Here is a 16,811-nt window from a genome sequence, read left to right as displayed (position 1 = left end):
TTGCCTCATGAATAACCTACCACTACTCACAGGCTATCTCCCTGGTGGACATCATATCCATTCCACAAGGAAGAACACTGAGGCTCAAGAAGATTAAATTACACGACAAGGTCACAGTAAAAGCATCAGGACTTGCCCTCAAGTATTCCATTCCAAACCCCATTCTTCTCCACCAGAAAATTCCATCTCTTGTGGCTCCATGAACAAGAGAATCACCTTTTAGCTCTAAAGGTATAAACTAAATAAAGGTATAAACTAAATCCAAACTCAGTCTTTATCCCTGCCAATCATCAATCTCAAAGGGAGAAAGGGATCCTAAAGGGTTTATTAAAATTGGGAGGGGTATCTCCACCAGGCTGGAGAGCTTGAGATGTCAAAACCGTCTCTTTTTTTTTTTGGTACTGGGAATTGAACCCAGGGCCTTGTGCATCCTGGGCAGGTTCTCTCCAAGTGAACTAAATCCCCAGCCTCCAAAGCCATCTTTTTTTAAAAAAAATATCTTTATTTTATTTGTTTATTTTATTTTTTTAAATGTGGTGCTGAGGATTGAACCCAGTGCCTTATGCACACGAGGCAAGTGCTCAACCAGTGAGCTACAACCCCAGACCTTCCATAGTTATCTTTAAGCAAACAAGACAGCTGTTATTCTGCCTCAAGTCTATCCCAGTTTTAGAGTCAAGTAGGAAGACTCTTCCCTTAAGAATTAGGAGAGGATAAGAAGAAGCAGAATTGCTGAGTAACCCCATCTAAAATAAAATCTGAGAAAGCTTCCAGGGACTTGAAAGAATCAAGAAATGCAGGCTCAATGTAAGTTATCAAGGAACCTCTCATGTTTGTGGAGCCACATATTTATACCCACATTTCTGATTCCTTTGGTTTTCTAGAGTGATCAAAAGTTAAGCTGGGCATGGTGGTGCATGCCTGTAATACCAGCAGCATGGGAGGCTAAGGCAGGAGAATCATGAGTTGAAAGCCAGCCTCAGCAACTTAGCAAGGCAACTATGCAACTCAGTGAGACCCTGCCTCTAAATAAAATACAAAAAAAGGGCTGGGGGTGTGGCTCAGTAGTTAAGCTCCCCTTGCATTCACTCCCCAGTACAAAAAAAAAAAAAAAGTTGGAGGCACCAAATAGAAAGAATTCTAAATATGTATTTTGAGACAAGGGGAAGAAGAGAGTTTGAAATCTTCACCATCTCACTGTGCAGCCAGGTCTAGGGAGAAGAGCCCCGAAGCAATGCACTATGTGATGGTAGCTCCTGAAGGAGAGAAAGGGAGGTGGCCTTTAGGGGGCTGGTAGAATGGAAGGAAATGAGACTGGAGTTTTTCAGAAAAGACTTTGGCCAGATAAGTTAAATATTGACAATTTCCCTTCCTTCTCCCAAAGTAACCTATCCCAGGTAGACCCCAGTCTCTGAACTGACATTAATCCCAACTAGGACCCAATGGCTACTGACCTTGGAAGCAATGGAATGGCCATGGCACCTGAATATGGCTTCCAAACTGGGCCAGTAGGTCCATTTCTCTTTCTGCAGCTGAAGAATAATGCAGGCGTTTCCCTGGGAGAACCGCAGCTCTGTGTCTGAGTTCATCCTTCTGGGCTTCTCCAGGGATTCCCGAACTAATGTCATCCTCTTCAGTCTCTTCCTCTCCCTCTACCTCTCCACACTCCTGGGCAATGGACTCATTGTCACCTTGATCCACCTGGACTCCCGCCTCCACACACCCATGTACTTCTTCCTCAGTGTCCTTTCCCTGCTGGACATGAGCTATGTCACCACCACTGTGCCCCAGATGTTGGTGCATCTGGTCTGCCACAAGAAGACCATTTCCTATGTTGGGTGTGTGGCCCAGATGTACGTCTTTCTGGTGTTGGGTATCACTGAGGGATGGCTGTTCTCTGTCATGGCCTATGATAGGTATGTGGCCATCTGCTATCCACTCAGGTACAAGGTTATCATGAGCCCATGGCTGTGTGGGGCAATGGTCATCTTTTGTGGACTGTGGGGTGTCAGCTGTTTTCTAGTCTACACTGTCTTCACCATGCGCCTGCCCTACTGTGGCCCCAATGAGATCAACCACTTCTTCTGTGAAGTCCCTGCTGTTCTGAAGTTGGCCTGTGCAGACACATCCCTCAATGACAGAGTAGATTTCATCATATATCTATATCTTCATTGTAATTCTAAGGATTGGTTCCACCCAAGGCCTTCTCCACCTGTGCATCCCATATCACTGTGGTCACCATGTTCTGTTGACCTACCATGTTTATGTACTTGAACCCTGCGGCTAATACTTCCCCAGAACAGGACAAGAAACTGGCTCTGTTCTACAATGTCAGCTCTGCCTTTCTCAACCCCATAATCTACAGCCTCAGAAACAAGATGTAAAGAGAGCTTTCCTCAAAGTAACAGGTTGAGGCAGGGTCTCTGAGTAAGGCCACTGGAACACAGATGGCTACATCCAGGCCTGAAAGAAGAGTGTCTATGGCCCTTCTACCATATCCAAAAAGCAGACAGGCAAGAATCATTCACAAGTGGTTAGAAAACTGAGGTGCAGAGGTAGGTACAAGTTATGGTCATGCTGATGGCTCTAGATAATAGGCTACCCTCAAACATTAAGGGACACAACTCCAGACAGACTGCAAAGCATGACATGTGATTGATTCTTTTCTAGTTTCTTGGGAGCATCGAAGGGTCTGGCACAAATGAAGCATCATTATTTAAGTAAACTCAGGATGGCTGGGACAAGATGACCCAGAGGACCCCAGATCAGTAACTTTCTTTCTCAGTCAGGAGAAAGACTAGATCTAAAGAAACATAGAAGAAAGGAAAAGGAACCTTAGGAATAGGACTGAAGGGTTGGTCACTGTCCATTCAGCACTGTCTAGGGGAGTTTGGGCCCAGGATACCAGCTTCATCCTGTCCCTGGGGAGGTGAGCCACTGCTGTGGGCAAGAGATATTTTGAGGGATCTCTCAGTATGCAGATGAAACATTACCCAAACTACATCATAGTGTTTAAGAGCCAGACTCTTTGGTATCTGTAGAATTGGAATGACGATAACAATAGCAGACTAACACCTTATAGGGTTGTCGTGAATGGTAAAGTTCTTACACATTGAATGCTCCATATCAACATGGCAACTCTTTCTATTCTAATTTCCTTTCCTAACACCACAGTTACCAAGCAGACATCTGAGACCCTTTCATCCGAGAGTAAATGGCTATTCTGCTCTTGGAGAAGGGCTAGCTAACGCTAACATTACAAATGACAGAGCTGGCATTTGTTTACACTCCAGTCTGCTGTGGATTTGGTTAGCTTGGGTCTGGCCCCCCCAAAAAGCTCATGAACTTGGTCAGCAAAACTATGAGAAAATTACGACAGGCCCTCAAGATATAGCTTAAAGAGGTTCTGATGGCAACCAGCCAGCACCCTGGGAGATATCATCATTAATATTCCACTTTAAAGCTTTTAATTAACATTTATTCAAATGTGAGCTGGGTAATCATTGGAGTACTTGAGTCAAGAGGTTGCTGAGAGGATGGTAGCTGGTGGTGGTCATGATGGTGGTGACTTCCCTTACCAATGCCAAAACCATTCACCCACGGCTTCAGCCCTCAGGGTCCCTTGCACCTTGGACAAGGCACATAGAATCTTAGGAAATTTTACTGACCGCACAGTTTATCATTCCTTCCATGGCAGGCAACACTCCAGTGAAGATTAACTTGAAAAGAGAAGCTTTCTCAAGGGGCTCTCCCCACCTTTATAGATTTCTTTTTTTTGCAGCTGTGCAAATATATAACTTTATTTTTATATCCATAATTTTTCTTGAGACTCCCTCCACAAACATAAGTCAGTGCACAATGAGCTCAGTCCAACCAGATCGTGCTCAACCAACCAGATTGTTCTCAGTCAATTCATGGTTTGTCGTGTCTTTCCTTTGGCCTAAGTTCCAAAGGAAGGAAGAAGGTGGGAGGTGAGGTGTGGCCTAAGGCTGTTGTGTGCCCAGGATGGTCTCCACACAGTGTCCTTCTTGCAGTCCATCTTGGGTCATAGCACCTCTTCTCTATGGCTTCTATGGAAATGCCCAAATTACAGGAAAGGGATTTCATAGAGAATCTTCAAGAAAAGGAGACCAAGCTCAACTTGTGAAAGAATATATGGGTTGGAGCCCTAGCGAGGACATGCTGGGTGATAATGGTAAGAGATGAGCAGAGGTGACAGTCTGGAGTCCCAGCTCCCTGTTTCTGGCCATAGAACTTTGAATATGACCCCTAATTCCCGTGAGCATTTTCTCAGTTTCTGGTTTTTCAGTAAAATCCAGATAATGATACTTTAAAACATTAGAGAAACTGCATCCCTTTGGGTCCAATCAGGAGACGCAAAGGACCCAGAGGCGAAATAGGGAAAAGGTAACATAAACAAGTATCAACTATGAATGAATGGGACCCAAGGGACAAGAGAGAGGGGCTGAGGAAGGACAGACTTGGGAGGGGTTAGACCTCATTAGAGGAGGTGTGGTTCAAGCACTGAATTGCAGAGGAATTAGCTGGTGAGCCAGGCCCCAGATGAGAGGCAAACTAACCAGGGGGCAGGCCATCAGCAAGCAGGGCTAGGGACAAACAGCTAGGTGCTGGCTGCCACAGGGGGCACAAGGTCTTCACAGTATGTGGGCCTTACAGAAAGAATGACGTCTATATGGGACACTACACGCTTCAGTCCCCATGGGAGGGCTTGCTGAATGAGTCCACCAAGGAGCAGCACGCAGGCCACTCTGGGACTAGCTGAGGGGCCAGGCAGGTGCCTGGCTGGGGTGGAGCTCCGGTTTCCATGTTGAGAGGGTGGCCAAGACCTGAGGGGGCAAGGTTGCTGGGCTTTCTGAGCCTGTGGCCCAGGCTGGAAATGGTAATTCATTATCCCTGACTTCCTTTCCTCATGGATCACTCTGCTCATCCCCTCATGAGCTGACCCTCCTACTTGCCTGCCTTTCCCCAATTGTCCCTTGTTTGTCATCTAAACTCATCAGCATAACCAACACCCCCCACCCCAGGTCTCACATCTCAGGACTCTCCCTGGGATGCCATCACGTGCTCTGCAGCCCTCCGAGGGAAGGGTCCCCATCCACACTCCTGCACTCTCCCCTGTTTCTCTCACTCCCTTTCCAGCCATGGGCTCCTAAAGCCACTCCCACACAGGAGGTTCTCACCCTAAAACTGCACCGCTTCTCCAACCAGAATCTCACACTCTCACTGCATTGAGCACAAAGTACACCATTCCCAGAGGGCTTTTGGGACCTGGCCTCTGCCTGACTCCCAAATTGTCTCTCCTGTCCTGCTCAGTGTCAGGACCATAAGAACCTTCCTCCTGTTCCCCAGACCATGCAACTCCTTTCCTAAGGTGAGGCCTCTGAACCTGGCTTACCCTTCACTGAAAGTGCCTCCTCCTGCTCCTTCCTTGCCCGACCCCTTCTCACCCACAGGTATCAGCTAAATCTTAACTCCAAGCCCTTACTTGTCTACTCTGGGTGAGTAGGTTTCTGTCCTCCATTTTCTCTACCACAGAAAGCTGTTTGTTTTCTAAAGAATTCTGCAACCTCATTTTCTAGTAACTGACCTTGATTTCTCTATTAAGTTTTTGTTCCACTGGTAGAAATAATATGAATCTTCTCGGGGCAACCCTCTGTTATTAGTCAACTCAGGCTAATATCACCATAACTAGCTGGGCTTAAATAACAGAGGTTTATTTTCTGGAAGCTGAAAATCTGAGTTCAGGGTGTCAGCCCCGTCAGGTTCTGGTGGGGGCTCTCTTTCTGGACTGTTGATGGCCCCGTTCTCACTGTGTTCCCCTGTAACAGGGGGAGAGAGAGGAGGGCGAGGAGGGAGGGTGAGAGAGAAAGCATTCTCTGGTGTCTCTTCTTATAAGGACACAGATCCTATCAGATTAGGGATCCACCCTTATGACTTCATTTAACCTTAATTATTTCCTTATTCCAGATCCAGTCCCATGGGGTGTGAGAGCTTCACCATATGAATTTAGGGGGGAGACAGTTCAGTCTCCAGCATCCTCCCTCTCTCCCTGACTCCAAGCCCTGGAGAACTTAACAGGTGCTGAGGTCCACAGTGTTGGATGACTGTGGAATGATGGGGATCCTGGCCCTTTGTGTCTATCAGCCACCGAGAGAACCTCATTCCACTGAGATCATCAGTTCTCACCAGCCATTGTGGCACCCTCTTGGGTTGCAGAAATAAAATTTCATGACTATAAATCTCTGCATATCTTTCTGTGGGTCTTCAGAGTCCTGGAACTAAGCATGTCTGCCCATTGCCATGTAACTTTGTTACTTCTCTGTAGGGAAAATATTTCCTATCCCTTTGCCATCAGCCTTGATCATGTGACTTGCTTGGGATGTGTGCAGTCATTTCTGAGAAGCTTTAATAGTCATCACATGCTTTGTCCATTATGTCTTCCCCTCTGTCTTGGAATAGCATGTTCCACAATAAGGGCTCCTCCTTATGAGGTGATCTTAGACTGCAGAGAACTGCAGTCAACCTACAACTAACATGGAACATGAGCAAGAAATGAATGTTTGCTGTTGTAAACCAGAGATTACTGAGCTGTTTGTTACTTCACCACAGGTAGGAAATTAATCAGGACACCCACGTTGGTTTCATGAACATTTGTTCCACTAACCAAGTTCTATACTTATTCAAATGCACAAAGTGGGTTGCAGGTATTATAGATGATCTCTCTTTCTTTAGCATTGGACATTCTATCCCAACCTTCTCCTGGGTCCCAGTTCACGAGGCCACCCTACCACGTCCCATAACCTTAAGAAAAGCCCTCTTAATGTCCTTATTTCTGAGACTGTAGACCATGGGATTGAGCAGGGCTGTGAAGACATTGTAGAGGAGGGAGATTTGCTTGTCTTGCTCTGGAGAGTAGCTGGAGTTGGGCCTCGTGTAGATGTAAGTCACTGGAGCATAGAAGAGAGTGACCACAGTCAGGTGGGAGGCACAGGTGGAAAAAGCCTTGCAGCGGCCCTGGGTGGACTTGATCTTGAGAATGGCCAGGGTGATACGAATGTAGGAGGCCAGAATGAGGGAGAGTGGGGTGACAACCACAAAGACACTGATGATCAGGTCCACCATGTCAATGAGCTGGGTGTCCGTGCAAGCCAAGTTCCGTACGGAGGGCCCTTCACAGAAGTAGTGGTTGATCCTATTAGGCCCACAGTATGGCAGCCTCATAGTGAGGAAGGTATGGACCAGAGAGAAGAGGAAACCACAGGCCCATGTCCCAGCTGCCAACTGTGTGCACAGTCTCCAGTTGAGAATGATGGTATAACGCAGAGGATAGCAAATGGCCACATAGCGGTCATAAGCCATGACTACAAAGAAGATGCACTCGGTCAGTCCCAGAGCACAAAACACGTACATCTGCAGCCAACAGCCAGCAAAGGAGATGGTCCGAGAGTGAGCCAGAAGATGCACCAACATCTGGGGCACGGTGGTGGTGATGTAGCTCGTATCCAGCACCGAGAGGACACAGAGGAAGAAGTACATGGGAGTGTGGAGATGAGGGTCCAGGCAGATCAGGGCAACGATGAGCCCATTGCCCAGCACTGAACTCAGGTAGAGGAGAAGGAAGACAAAGAAAAGGACCCTGTTGGACATGGGGTCACTGGAGAAGCCAAGCAGCACAAATTCAGAAACCCAGCTTTGGTTTTTCTCTGGAAGCATCCCCATGGTGGGGCCTATAAGAAAATCACATTCATCGACATGTCATCTAAAGTATGGTAGCATGCCACCTGTAAAAGCAGACAGCAAAGGTTTTAATCCTGCTCGTGATGCTGTTTCTGGGTAATCTTGAACAAGTTACTTAACCTCTCAGAGCCTCAGTCTCTTCATATATAAGATGTGGCTAATAAACATCTTCATGGATTTTATCAGGAGTAGAGACAATGTATATGAAGCAACTAATGAAGACTTAAAATACTGAATAAGGGCTGGGGTGTGGCTCAGTGGTAGATTGCTCGCCTAGCACGTGCGAGACCCTGGGTTTGATCCTCAGCACCACATAAAAATAAAATAAAGATGTTGTGTCCATCTACAACTAAAAAATAAATAAAATAAAATATTAAGAAAAGAAACACTGAATAAGACACAAAATGTTCATAGGAGCTCTTAAACTATCATTCCCCACCCCTCAGTACACAGTTGGTCACTCACGTCTAGCAAACCAGTTGGCCCCAGGTCAGCCCAGCTCCCAGACTCCATAGAGAGGAAGTTCTGCTGTGCCTTGGAGAACATTGTCAGGGTGTGAGGAAGCAGGCCCCTCCTCCTCACACCCTGCAAACATGCTCCTTGGCCAGCTGACACAGTATGAGCTCCAGAATAGTGGGCGCTGGAGGGCACTGGCCGCAAGAGCAGCAGGAAGGTCCTTCTGCTGCTGGCTGGGGTCCGCCTTCCTTATTCAGCTTAGAGCTGGAGGAGTGGCCTGTGGAAGAGCCAGCAGTGCTCTCCTCACCTGACCTTATTGGTGGACTCCAAGCAGGCACTAGGGCCTCAGTTGCCCCACCCAGTGGCCTCAGATTGGCGGCTCCAACAGCTGCTTGTACTCTGTTGTCCCACCTGGCAGCCAGGTCTACAAACCAGCCCTGACTCATCCAGCAGCACTGTCCCCACCCCGGGGCTCCTGCTCTGCAAACTCTGCCTGTGTCCACTGGAAGGTCATGTATTCCTGCGAGCGAGTCACACCAATCTGAATCTTAGGTATTTTTTGTCCCCCTTCCCCCACACATACCTTTTTTGGTCAGGAGAAAGGGAAAGAAGAGAGGTGCCTCCTAAATTTAAAAAAAAAAATTGTTATCTTACAATATACATGACTGTAGAGTGAACTTTGTGACTATAACCTCTCATTCTTGTGGTTGAACATGATGTGGAGTTACACTGCGTGTGTTCATATATGGACACTGGAAAGTTATGTCTGATTCATTCCACTGTCTTTCCTATTCCCTTTCCCCCTCCCTTCCCTTCATTCCCCTTTGTCTAATCCAATGAACTTCTATTCTTCCCACCCCGCCCCACTACTTATTGGGTGTTAGGATCCACATATCATTCAGCTTTTGGTTTTGGGGGACTGTGGTATATATTCTCAATGCAATATTACTCAACTATAAAGAAGAATGAAATTATGGCATTTACCAGTATGGATGCATATGGAGACTATTATGCTAAGTGAAACAAACTAATCCCTTCTAAATCTTTATTTCCTTCCATATGTACTCTCCTTCAGCCTAGAGATAACAGCTGTTTTCATTTATTTAAAATTTTTTTTCTACTTGCTAGTTCTGCATTCTCAGGGTTCTGTTTTATCCCTTTCAGTATCCAGCTTTTACTAGTTGACAATTTGTTATACTGAATTTTCATGGTTCAACTTACTGGTGTGTTCTGTCTCTACTGACCAACAGAGATGCTGAATCTACAGGAAACACATTTAATAAGGAACAGAATATTTATATAGTTGCAAGTTACCTATCTACGAAGTATTTATTAGTTACAAAAATAAAAAAATTTAGCTACACAGTTGGGAAACTGGATAATGTCTCAATCACCAATGAAGAGCATATAGACACAATAGACATCTCCAAATGTAAAATCCTAAAAATTAACCTCCTATACATTATTATTAAACCTGAATCTAATCATGAAGAAACATCAAAAAACCCAAATTGAGGAACATTCCAATATAAAAATTGCTTTTTTTTTTTGGTACCAGAAATATACTGAAAAATATCAATAGTGAAAAATAGCATTTGGAGAAAAAAATAATTTTCTTTTTGTAACTTAAAAAGAAATAACAAAGAAATCATTTAAAAGTAATATGTAAATGCTGATAATCTATAATAGATGCAAAGAGAATGAAGAAAATAATGAAATGTATAATCCTGAGGAGGAGGACTGCTATAAATTACATTATTATGACAATTGATAAGGCTGGAAAATCCCTTGGATTTACATTAGATGATATTAAAGTATCATTTAAAGGATAAATTTCCTAGGTTTGATAACTCTTATATAAGAGAATATCCTTATTCTTGGGAAATAGTTGCTGAAGTCCTAAGGGGTAAAGGAACATGATATTTACATATTACTTTTAAATGATTCTAAAATTATAACAAAACAATATATTTATATACAGAGAAAGAAACATGAAGTGTATGTGATCAAATGTTTAAAATTAATAAATGCAAGTGTGGAGTACACAGGATTTCTTTGTGTTTTTCTTTCAACTTTTTTATAAGTTCAAAATTATTTTGAAATGAAAAGTTTTTAAAGTTAAAAATATTTTAAATGTAAAATAAAAACTTTTTCAGACAAAACTTAGGTAAGTTAGAGGGAGTTATTTAGGCAGAAAGAAAATGAAGAAACAGAAATGCAAGGAAAGAACCTCAAGGAAAAGGCAAATCAATGGATAAATATAAGTTATTAATGAACATAACACAATCATGAGGTCTTACAAGACTTAAAACAGAAAAATTAAAGGAATGATAACAATACAAGAACGTTAGTGAGTAATGGAGTTAGAGTGGTCTAAATATTAGCATAATTGGAAAAGTGGTAAAACTAATCATGTTTGTAGACTGTGAAAAGTCAAAGATTCATGTTTAATATGTAGAGAAATCATTAGAGAATAAATAATGGGGTATCTCACTAATAAGCTATAGTTTTTAAAAATGGATTGATAAAAATGTCTTTAGGGGATGGATATAGCTCAGTTGGTAAAGTGCCTTGCCTAGCATTCACAAGGCCCTGGGTTCAATCCCTAGCACCATCAAAAAAAAAAAAAAAAAAAAAAGTCTTTAATCCAAACAATAGTAACTTGAGATAGAGAGCTATAGAGAGGTAAAACATTTAAGCAGAAAATGGAGAGCTGTTAAATATGACTTAAGAAAGTATGTAAGGCCAGGCATGGTGGCAAATGCCTGTAATCTCAACCACTCAGGAGCCTAAGGCAGGAGGATTGCAAGTACAAAGCTAACCTCAGCAATTTAATGAGGCTCTGAACAATTTAGCTGGACCCTGTCTCAAAATAAACAAACAAAAGGGGGTTGGGGTCGTAGCTCAGTGATACAGTGCTTGCCAGGTATGGATTAGGCACTGGATTTGATCCTCAGCACCACATAAAAATAAGTAAATAATATGGAAGCTGAATCAGGAGGATCCCAAATTCAAAGCCAGGATCAGCAATGGTGAGGCGCTCAGCAACTCAGTAAGACTCTGTCTCTAAATAAAATACAAAATAGGGCTGGGGATGTGACTCAGTGGTTGAGTGCCCCTGAGTTCAATCCTTGGTAGTAAAATAAATAAATAAACAAATAAACAAACAAATAAATAAATAAAATATAGGTATTGTGTCCAACTACAACTAAAAAAAACACTTTTTAAGTTTGTTCTACTTAGTTACATGACAGTACAATGATCTTGACATATCATACATTTGAATCAGATGGGATATAATTTCTCATTTTTCTGAGTATATAGGTTGCAGAAGGGCTGGGAATATGGCTCAGTGGTTAAGCACCCCTGGGTTCAATTTTTTTGGTACCAAAAATGTATGTAATTAATTTAAATGCAAATTGACTAAGTATTTTAATTAAGACATATGTTTAGAGTAAGTTAAAAAAAAAACAACCTACATATTCCTTACAATAACCACTTTTTTTTCTTCCCAGTGCTGGGGAACAAGCTCAGGGCCTCATGCACACTAGGAGGAACATTTATGTCATATAAGGACAAAAACACACTAGGAGAACAGAGGAAAAGAAAATATACCATGAAAATATCAACTAAAAGAAATGTTAACTTCATGGAACATTTGCCAAATTTGATCATATGCATCATAAACATAAACTCTAAAAAATACAAAGCATGGAAATCCCTTGGAGCATGTTCTCTGAAGGCAATGAAATTAGCTAGAAATCACTATTAAAATAAATATAATATGTATGTACCTAATTCCTTTAATTAGCAATATACTTCTAAATAATGTCTGGGGCAAAGAAAGATAAATATGAAATTAGTATACATTGAACTAAATTATGATGAAAATAATACATTATTGGTGCTTAGGGAAATTCATAGCCCTAAGTGCAGATGTTACAATAGAAGAAAGGCTAAAAATTAATCCACCTCAAAAAGTCAGAAAGTAGAACTTTAAATCAAGTCCAAAAAGAAATTAATAAAGGAAATAATGAAGATTAAAGCAGAAAATGAAATAGCAAACTTGCAGTAGAGAACACTCAGCAAAACCAAAAGTTGACTCTTTGAAACAATAAGTTAATAAGTCTTTAGCAAGACTCATGAAGAATAAGAAATAAAACACACATTTCCAACACCAAGAATGAAACAGGAAACATTCCTATAGAGTCATTTAAAGATCATTCAAATCATTACTAAACATTTTTTCTGTCTGTAAGTTTGACAAGTTAAATAAAGTAGACAAATGTCTTTTAAAAACACAAATTATCAAAACCGACACAAAATGAATAAAAGTCAGAAAAGTCCAATGTCTTTGAAAAAATTGACTCTATAATTTAATTTAAAATTTTTCTAGACAGGAAACAGGTCAAGGGAGGAGGGAAAGAAAAGGGAAGATACTGGGGAACAATATTGACCCGATAGTACTGTTATATTTGTGAATGTGTGAATATGTAACAGTGAATTCCACTATTCTATATAATTATCATGCACTAATAAAAATATGGAAAAATAAATAAATGAAACTTTTCTAAAAACAAAATTCCCAGGTAGTTTAAATGGTGAATTTGTCCAATATTTAAGAGAAGAAAAAAAATGCTACTCACAACAAACTTTCCCCAAAAAAATTTTTTTAAAGAGAGAGAGAGAGAGAGAGAGAGAGAGAGAGAGAGAGAGAGAGAGAGAGAGAATTTTTTTTTAAATATTTATTTTTTAGTTTTCGGCAGACACATCTTTGTTTGTATGTGGTGCTGAGGATTGAACCCGGGCCGAATGCATGCCAGGCGAACGCTACCACTTGAGCCACATCCCCAGCCCCCCCCCAAAAAAAAACATTTAAAAAAGTAAAAATAGCTCATTCTATCAGACAAGTGCAAGCTTGATATCAGAAAATAACAAGGACATTACAAGAAAGAAAACTTACAGACCAATCTCTCTCACAAGCATTGTTGCAGGGTACTATACAAAGTATTAGCAAGGTAATTTCTGCAATATATAAAAAGGATACATCACAATCAAATTGGGTTTCTTACATGACTTTAAAGTTGGTTTAGCACTCAATAATCATATAATTCACCATATAAATATAAAAAGGAGAAAATTATAATATCTCAATAGATAGGCAGAAAAAGCAACTGAGAAAATTCAACAATCACTTGTGATCAGAAACAAACCTGATCTAGTTAACCAACTAGAAGTTAACCAACTAGAAACACTTCTCAAGGTGATAACAGTTATCTCCAATAAAAGAAGAAGAAAAAAAAAACTACAGCAATGTCATTCCTAATGGCAAAATATTGACAAATTACCCCCTGACATTGGGAGCGAAACCACGTTTCCTGTTACCAGCTCTCTGCCATTGTCCTGGTGGTCTTAGCCAGTGAAATAAGTCAATCCAAAGAAATAAAAGGTCAAGTGATGGGAAAGAAATAAATAAAGCTGTCAATATCAGCAGGCTACATGATTGGGTAGGTAACAAAATCCAAAAGAATCCAAACTAATGCACAAGTGCACACAAACAATAATAATGTATGATAATATTTTGAAATAAAATAATAGAAATAAATCTAATAGAAAAATAATCTATATGTAGAAGAACACTATTTAAAGAAATGATTGAAGACCTAAGTAAGTGGAGGGATATGCTGTGTGCAGGGCTTGAACGCAAGGATGCAAGGTGACTTACAGATTCACTGTCATTGCAGTCAAAATCCCAGACCTATTGTTTGGGGTTTTTGCAGAAATTGACACCCTGGTCATAAAATTCATCTAAAAAGTTTGAAGAATCTTGAAGAAGAAGAAGAAGAAAAAGGCAAAGTTGAAGGGGTTACTAGATATAAGGGTTACTAGAAAGCTATAATAATTAAGCAAACACAAAGAGGGTACAAGAATAAATAAATAGATCAGTGTAGCGAAACAAACTCCCAAACAGACCTGGGCGCATGCACTCACCTGATATATGACAAGGTGGATCCTACAATGCAGTGAGGAAAAAGATGGTCTTTTCCATAAATGTTGCTGGACCGTGTAGAGATTCATACAAGTAAAAAGAGTCTGTTTATCCTACCTCACACGACACACAAAAGTCAATTCTAGACACACTATAGGCTTAAGAGATAATGCAAACTTTTAGAATCAAACACAGGAAAATATCTTTATCCTCTTGGCATAAGCAAAGATTTCTTAAACAGAACAGAAAAATGTTCTAGCCATAGAGAGAAAAGTAAGAAACCGGGATGTATTAAAGGGAAGCACACATCTAAAGATGTATGTTCAGTATGAAGAACTCCTACTATTCAACAAGAAAACACACTACCTAATGGAATAATGGGCAAGAGATTTTAAAAGACAGTTCTGAAGTGAGGCTATCAAAATAACCTTTAATTAAGAGCAAAGGTTAAAAAGACTTAGCCGAGAATTACAGACAAGACACCGTGTGACCCTATTACACATGCACCAGATTGGCTGCAGTGAAATGCCTCGGGTGCTGGGTGCAGTGGTGCACACCTGTCATCCCAGAGGCTCAGGAGGCTGAGGCAGGAGGATCACAAGTTTACAGTCACCTGGGCAATTTAGGAAGACCCTGACTCAAAATTTAAATTAAAAAAAATGGGTCTGGGGATGTAGCTCAGTGGTAGAGGCCCTGAGTTCAATCCCCACTGCAGGAAAAAAAAAATCCTAAATAACCACTGTCTGAAGACTTCTTCAGCTGTAGCACCTGACTATCTCCTCCCATATCATCTCCTTCGACACAGTCACAAATCCCCAGGCAAGTCCTCCCGGTATCCTGCATATCTGTATTCCTCTCCCACCTTCAGACCCCTGAAGACATCCTCAGCATGCAGGAGGATCACCACCTACAGCCCTGTCACCCACAAACACTCTGTGGCATGTCCAATCCTTTTCCCACATCCAGGAAGCCTTCCCTGACCTGTCCTCCTCCTACTCCCAACCCAGACTAGATACAGCCTCAATTTCTTGCCTACCCACAAGTTATAGTCGTAAGAATCCTAAAGGGTTCTGTTATCAATTTTGAGACTTATCCACTTGGTAAAACTTTCTTCCTTTCCTATTAACTGAATTGCCAGATAACTGAGATGGAATAGCTGTAATAAAGATGGATATGGGGGTGGAGTCACAATCTCCTTTTCAATAATAATGACAGCTAAAGTTCATGAGCAATTTACTTGTGCCCGGCATTTTACACTAACTTTAGCTCAACCTCACAACAAATCATTGAGAGAAATATTTTACCTACATTTTATAATTGAAAAAACTAAGGCATAGAGAGAATAAGTGGTTTGCTCCAGATTACCAGCTGGTTTGGTAGACCTGAGATTTGAATGGAGTCCATCTGACTTTAGAGCTACTCTTAAATCCTTAACCTACTTCCAGCAAACAGACTGGTAGATGGGAGAGGTGAATAATGTGAATATCTCCCATCTGCACTTCAATTTGAGCTTATTAAGGTTTGTCATGGGGTACCATAGAATTATGGCCTTGTGGAATTCAGAAGAGGAAGGTAAGGTCACCGTACAAGACAGGACCAGAAATGTTCTAGGACAAAGGGCTGAAGTGGAAGGCATGAATTATTTCTCATAATCAAGTTTCCTCCAGCTGCCCCCGTACTTGACCATGGGAATCCATGATGTTGTATTGAAAGGCAGAGGGAATGAATGGGCCATCACGGTCCTGGCATGGCTAAGTGTCTCAGTCTTACTCAAAAATCCTTGAGCTCAGGACATTGTGTGACTCATTTCCCTGTTTCTAATATCTAAACACGGCTTGACACAGAGAAACTATTAGTAAAAATGTATTAAATGAGTAAAGAAGAAAGGAGGAACTAGGAAAGAGAAATGAATAAAAGGGGATTGAGATGTGAGGTGGTGAGGAAAGAACACAGTGCAATGGGGCAGGGGCTAGAGGAGAGATGGGTGGAGGCACAGAGAGGGCCTGGGGATGGGTGGGTGGCCCAGTTGCTTCTGACCTCCAGCCCCACAGGTGCCTGGGAACCCACCCACAACCCCAGGCCCAGAGACCATCTCACCCCTCATGAATCCACAGAAATGTATCACTGAGATGCTGCCCTTTGCTCTGAAGAGGAAGACACTAAGCAGGAAGGCCCCTGGGCGACTAAATCCAGGGAGCCAAGATTCCAGGTAGCTGAGTCTCCCGAAAATCCCCAGGTTTCTGAGAGGTCTGGGGCCGCACACCTTCTCTCCATGGTGCAGATCTCTGTACCTAGCCAGGCCAACTGTGGCTCCTGAAAACCTTTCCTGGACGGGTTCTGGGGTGCAGATGAAGCTCAGTTATCCAAGGCCCTTCCCAGTGGGACAAGCTGTTGAGATTTTATGGTTTGGCCTCCTCAGCTGGCTCCTCTGGGAGAACTGGGGAAGGGCCATCCCTGTCCCCAAGGGCGGATGCCAAGACGGAATTCCATGAATGTTGTCAACAAGAACCTTACAAGGAAGAGTCCCTTGGGTACAGAGCAAGAGGAAGCAACCTCTAGGAGGAGAGGTAGTGACCTATTTTCTTTTCAGGCTTTTAAGAGATGTGAG

At 42.1% G+C, this 16,811-nt stretch overlaps 1 protein-coding gene and 1 pseudogene across 5 annotated transcripts; one reads left to right on the top strand and one right to left on the bottom strand.

Annotated features, from left to right (window-relative positions):
* The first annotated feature begins 1,542 nt into the window (after positions 1-1,542).
* LOC308655961 (olfactory receptor 2A12-like) lies at positions 1,543-2,413 on the top strand (annotated as a pseudogene). The gene has a single exon. The product of its transcript is annotated as an olfactory receptor 2A12-like (transcript).
* Positions 2,414-6,283: 3,870 nt separating this feature from the next.
* Positions 6,284-16,605, bottom strand: LOC308655955 (olfactory receptor 2A12-like). Of its 4 annotated transcripts, none has more exons than XM_081306451.1 (3): positions 16,301-16,605; positions 14,206-14,316; positions 6,284-7,748 (listed from the first exon to the last, which is right to left on the bottom strand). In XM_081306451.1, the coding sequence occupies exon 3, from the start codon at positions 7,738-7,740 to the stop codon at positions 6,793-6,795; it is 948 nt and encodes a 315-aa protein (XP_081162577.1). In that variant the 5' UTR covers positions 7,741-7,748; positions 14,206-14,316; positions 16,301-16,605; the 3' UTR covers positions 6,284-6,792. The 4 variants fall into 4 exon arrangements, with proteins under 4 accessions (XP_081162577.1, XP_081162578.1, XP_081162579.1 ...); XM_081306452.1 differs by having other exon boundaries at positions 14,206-14,271; XM_081306453.1 differs by lacking the exon at positions 14,206-14,316 and adding an exon at positions 13,178-13,239 and having other exon boundaries at positions 16,467-16,531.
* Positions 16,606-16,811: the final 206 nt, after the last annotated feature.

Source organism: Spermophilus citellus, assembly GCF_964194105.1.
Source record: "Spermophilus citellus genome assembly, chromosome: 9".
NCBI classification, from domain to species: Eukaryota; Metazoa; Chordata; class Mammalia; order Rodentia; family Sciuridae; genus Spermophilus; species Spermophilus citellus.
The sequence above is the reverse complement of the archived record's forward strand: the minus strand, read 5'-3'. Positions and strand labels throughout refer to the sequence as shown.